Source organism: Nicotiana sylvestris, chromosome 2 (assembly GCF_000393655.2).
Source record: "Nicotiana sylvestris chromosome 2, ASM39365v2, whole genome shotgun sequence".
Taxonomy (NCBI): Eukaryota; Viridiplantae; Streptophyta; class Magnoliopsida; order Solanales; family Solanaceae; genus Nicotiana; species Nicotiana sylvestris.
Window position 1 is genome coordinate 163031255 of NC_091058.1, and position 5012 is coordinate 163036266.

The following is a 5012-nucleotide window of genomic DNA, read 5'->3' on the forward strand; positions in this document are numbered from 1 at the left end:
AGAAACCATGGTACTCAGTATTTCCTTCATCGAGGGCGTAATTGGCAAGATGGTCTGCTAATGTATTCCCTTCTCTGAAAATGTGTGTGACCTTGATGGTACTTTGTTCCTTCAATCTTAAAATCTCCTCTACATGTTCAGTAATATACCATGGAGGCTTCCATGATTCCTCTATAATGTTCTTTAATAGCATAGAATCTGTCTGCAACCATATCCAGCAATAATTAAGATTTTTGCACATCTTCAATGCCTCCACAATACCTACCGCTTCTGATTCATTGTTGGCTCCTTCAGAAAAATCTCTTCCTTCTGCATATATCAAATCACCTGCCTCATCCCTTATGCAGAAACCAATTGAACTCCTCCCTGGGTTCCCTCTACATGCTCCATCAGTATTCACTTTGATCCATCCTCTTGAAGGAAATTCCCATAACACTTTATCATATTTCAGTCGAGGTGTGTATTGCTCCATCATTGTTAGTAAGTCCAGCCACTTGTGAGGCACATGTAGTCCTGGCTTTTTCAGTTGGACCAGCGATTGCAAAGTAGATGACACCTGGTAAATAACTCTGCTCACTAACACTGCTTCTCCATATTTCAAACTGTTTCTTCTCTTCCAAAGTTCCCATACAATGCATGCAGGTAAAGCTTGTAACACTGGCTTAAATCTAGGTACTACTGGTGTTGTCCAACACTTTGTAATTGCTTGATGTAATGACAACCCATCTAATGCAATTCCTGCTCTCCTCAGGAAGTAACTCCAAACACTTCTAGCTGCATTTGACGGGAAGAACAAATGTACTAAAGACTCCTCCTTAGGATCAGCACAACACCAACATTTAGATGGCATGGAGTATCCTATTTTACGCAAGAAATCATCAAGTGGCAGTTTTGCTTTCCACACCTTCCACAAGAAGAATGATATCTTGAAAGGTAAACCTTTTACCCATATCATCTTGTAAGCTAAGTTTGGGTTGGCTCTTCTTCTCAGGTAATCCCATGCAGATTTTACTGTAAAAAGTCCCCTTGTTTCAAGCATCCAAAAAGGAGTATCTAACTGTGAACTTTCAGTTGGTGGTCTAATATTCTGCACAATGTGGTTTGCCAAATCTTCAGGTAGGCTCTCAGAAAGTTTTTCCACATTCCACATACCATTTTCAACCATATCATTGACATTATGAATATCCTCATCGATACCAAACTCTGCAGGCACCTGAAAATATAAGGCTCCCATCTCAGTCCAATTATTGAACCAGAATTGAGCTGATCCCATTCCCAGTTTCCAGTAGATTTGATGCTCAATCAAATCCCTATATTCTAGCATTTTTCTCCACACGCATGATCCACGTTTCCAAGGTACAATTACTGCATTTAGTTTCTTGCAGTATTTTTGACAAATAAACGCACTCCACAAAGTGGGCTTAGTCCTGAAATTCCACCACAATTTGCAGAAAGTGCCTTCGATACGTCATGCAGGGACCTGAAACCTATGCCTCCCTCGTCAAAAGGCATACACAGGTTAGTCCAAGACGCCCAATGTCTAGTGCTGCCTCCGACATTGCTGCTCCAGAAAAACTTGGCAAAAATGCTATGTAATTTGTTGATTACATAATTTGGAGGATTGACTGCTGACAACATATGAATTGGGATACTCTGCAGGACATTTGCGATTAAAACAACTCTGCCTCCTACAGACAGAAGTTTGCCTTTCCATGACTGAAGTTTTTCCATAACCTTGGTGATTAATCCCTGGTAATAGTCTCCCCTTCTTCTTGCATAAAAAATAGGACAGCCAAGATAGGTCATAGGGAAACCTTGTCTTCATATACCTGTAATACTTTCCACCTTGTTAATCACCTCATTATCCATTAAATGATGCAGGTATGCGGCTGATTTGGTTTTGTTTACCAGTTGACCAGATGATGATTCATAAGCTTGCAGAACCTCCATGACAAGTCTCAACGAAGTTTCATCAGATGAACAAAAAATGATTGTATCATCAGCGTATGATAGATGATTTATTTTTGGGCTCCATTTTGGCATTCCAAATCCACAGAAATACAGGTTAGTGTGTAGTGAATTCAATCCCCGAGAAAGTGCTTCTGCTGCTAGAATAAATAGAGTTGGTGACAAAGGGTTACCCTATTTAACTCCCCTCGATGATTTGAAGAAACCATTAGGCTGACCATTTATAAGCACAGAGTACCAATTGTTCCCAATCAAATCAAAGATCAAGCCAATAAAAGCTTCAGGAAATCCCATTTTTCTTAGTATTTTGGTCAGGAATAGCCATGATAGTCTGTCGTAAGCTTTTTCCATATCAAGCTTAATCACAACGTTTGGACCTGCTTTTGTGCTCAACCTGATATCCGTAATGATTTCTTGAGTTAACAGTACGTTCTCAACTATGCTCCTGCCCTTCACAAAACCTGCCTATTCCTCTAAGATTATGTTTGGTAGTAATTCAACCAACCTCTCATGAATAACCCTAGAAAAAATCTTGTTAACAAAGTTACTAAGACTGATTGGTCTCATGTCTGTAAAGGTCATAACTTCTTTTTTCTTTGGTAATAAAACCAGGTTTGTGTGCATAACACTCTTTGGCAGTCGCTGACCGCAAAAGAAAGCCTTGACCATTTGGACAACATCTTCTTCAATAATTTCCCAGCATGTTTTGGTAAAAGGCTCCAGTGAAACCATCTGGTCCACCAGCTGAGTCCTCATTCAACCCCATAACTACTCTCTTCAATTCTTCATTAGAAGGCAAAACCATCAATCTTTCATGCTGATCACTATCTACCATTGAAGGTACATGATTTAGAATATCGAAATCATTTGGGACTACACTCTCAGTAAATTGATCCTTGTAGAACTTTAGTGCTTCTTCTGCTATTAAGTGATCTTCTTCAATCCAGTTACCAAGGCTATTCTGGATCCTCGATAATTTTAGTCTCTTCCTTCTCCCATTAACTTGAGCATGGAAGAATTTAGTGTTTCTATTTCCATCTTTGAACCATAACATGCCATCTTTTTGTCTCCAGAATTCTTCTTCTAATGTAATATATTTAATCATTTCAGCTTGTACCTATTGTAATCTTTGTCTATTCATCTATGTAGGATTGACTTCAAATTGTCTTTCATGAACCAGGACTACCTCCTCAAGGCTTGCAATCTTCTGGAATATATCTTCATATGTAGCTATGCTCCAGGTAGATAGTGCTTTCTTAAGCTTCTTTAACTTGTATTTAAAAATGCAGAAAGGGTTAGCACTAAAATGAGCATTCCAATTCTCCTTTACTAAATCTTTGAAGGTTTCATGCTTAGTCCAGAAGTTAAGAAATCTTAATGACTTCTTAATTGGAGGAGTTTCTATATCACATTTCAGCAGCATTGGGCAATGATAAGACCTAATTTTGGACAGGTGAGATACCTCCAATCCAGGAAATATCTGTTGCAATTCATGATTGCCAAAACATTTGTCCAATCTTTTAAAAATACAGTCTTCCTCTGATCTTCCATTCCACCATGTAAATATGCTTCCTTTAAATCCCAAGTCTGTCAAGTTGCATGTATTGATGCAGTGCCTAAAGTCATCTACTTCAATGAGAGAAACTGGTAAGCCTCCAAATTTCTCTTCCTCATCCCATATCACATTAAAGTCGCCTCCAACTAGCCATGGTGCTGTCATATCTGATGCCATTGCATACAAAGAATCCCAGAGTTCAATTCTTTCAATGCGATCACATTTGGCATAAACTAGAGTAAGGATGAGCTCAACGTGTGTTTCAGTGTGCGTTAATCTTAAAGTCAGTTGTTGAGTCATGTTATACAGAATAGTAACCTCAAATTTTTCATCAATAAAAGCCCAAATCTTGTTTGATACATTCACCACAGCCTGTGCCAAACCAATTCTTGCTCTATACCTCTCCATTTTGTGAGACTGTTGCATAGGCTCAAGGATTCCTATGAACTCAAAGTAATGTTTTCCGTGCATTGTAATCAGCCTTTCAAATGCTTGCATTGTATTTACCGATCTGACATTCCATATAATGGCATCCATTAAATGTTTTGGTGTTTGGACAGTGTTCTCCTTGTTTGTACTCCACTGATTGGGACAGTAGATGTCTGTTTTGACTGTTTCTTTTTTCCTTTTGTTGCAAATTTTACTCTATCAATAAACCTTGGCGACAGATCACCCTGCTTGGCAACATTAATGAATTATTGTGTAGTGGATTCCTCATCCATGTCTCTACCTTTAAGTTCTGCTTGACCAACTTGGTCATGTGATTCTATTGCTTCTTTTGATGTCACAACATCATATGCCTGATTGGTAAGTTCAGCATCATTTTCCTGATTGATAAGTTCAGCATCTTTTTCTTCAAGTTCATTTGTCAACAGCTGTGTATTGTTCGATGGAACAACACTTCCTGCTACATCCTTCCCTGTGCTCAATGGTACACCACTTCTCGCATAGACTTGCACTGACTTCTCTTGGTTCTTGTCTGACTTTTTCTGTTGGTTGTTGTCTTTATTTTCAGCTTCCTTCAAGACATTACGAAAATCATTATGTAAAATCCCTCCTGGATCTATAATATTAATGTTCCCCTCTTTTGTCTTTTCTTCTGTTGCATTTGTGCATTCACTTATGGTTTGAATATTGATTGCATTGGCATTACAATTAAAACTTTGATTCTCATCTTCCACTTCATTTACTCCAAATTCTTTTTCACTATGCATTGTATCTGGAATCTGCCCATCTGCTAAGACTTCCTCTGTTTGGTTGATCCATAATCTCCCTCCGCCCATTTATCTTATTCATTGGTCCTGAATTTCTCAAAATTTGTATCTTCAATTAATTCATTCTCTTTATTGATTGCTAAATGTTGTTCAACTTTGGTGTCCTGTGAAGGAAAATCTTGACATGAGGTAATGGTCTGAACTACATTATTTTTGAATGCTTCTTGCACCCATTGAGCAGTTGAGTAATTGTCAAAATGCTACTCATTCCCCAA

The 5012-nt window shown here is 38.4% G+C and overlaps 1 protein-coding gene across 1 annotated transcript; it reads right to left on the bottom strand.

The window, feature by feature from the left end:
* Positions 1–3109: 3109 nt before the first annotated feature.
* On the bottom strand, positions 3110–4060 carry LOC138885901 (uncharacterized). Its single transcript, XM_070166897.1, has one exon. The coding sequence runs from the start codon at positions 4058–4060 to the stop codon at positions 3110–3112; it is 951 nt and encodes a 316-aa protein (XP_070022998.1).
* Between the last annotated feature and the right edge of the window lie 952 nt (positions 4061–5012).

Coding starts and splice junctions, on each gene's coding strand:
- LOC138885901 (XM_070166897.1), bottom strand. CDS start 4,060: ATGGATGCCATTATATGGAATGTCAGATCGGTAAATACAATGCAAGCA.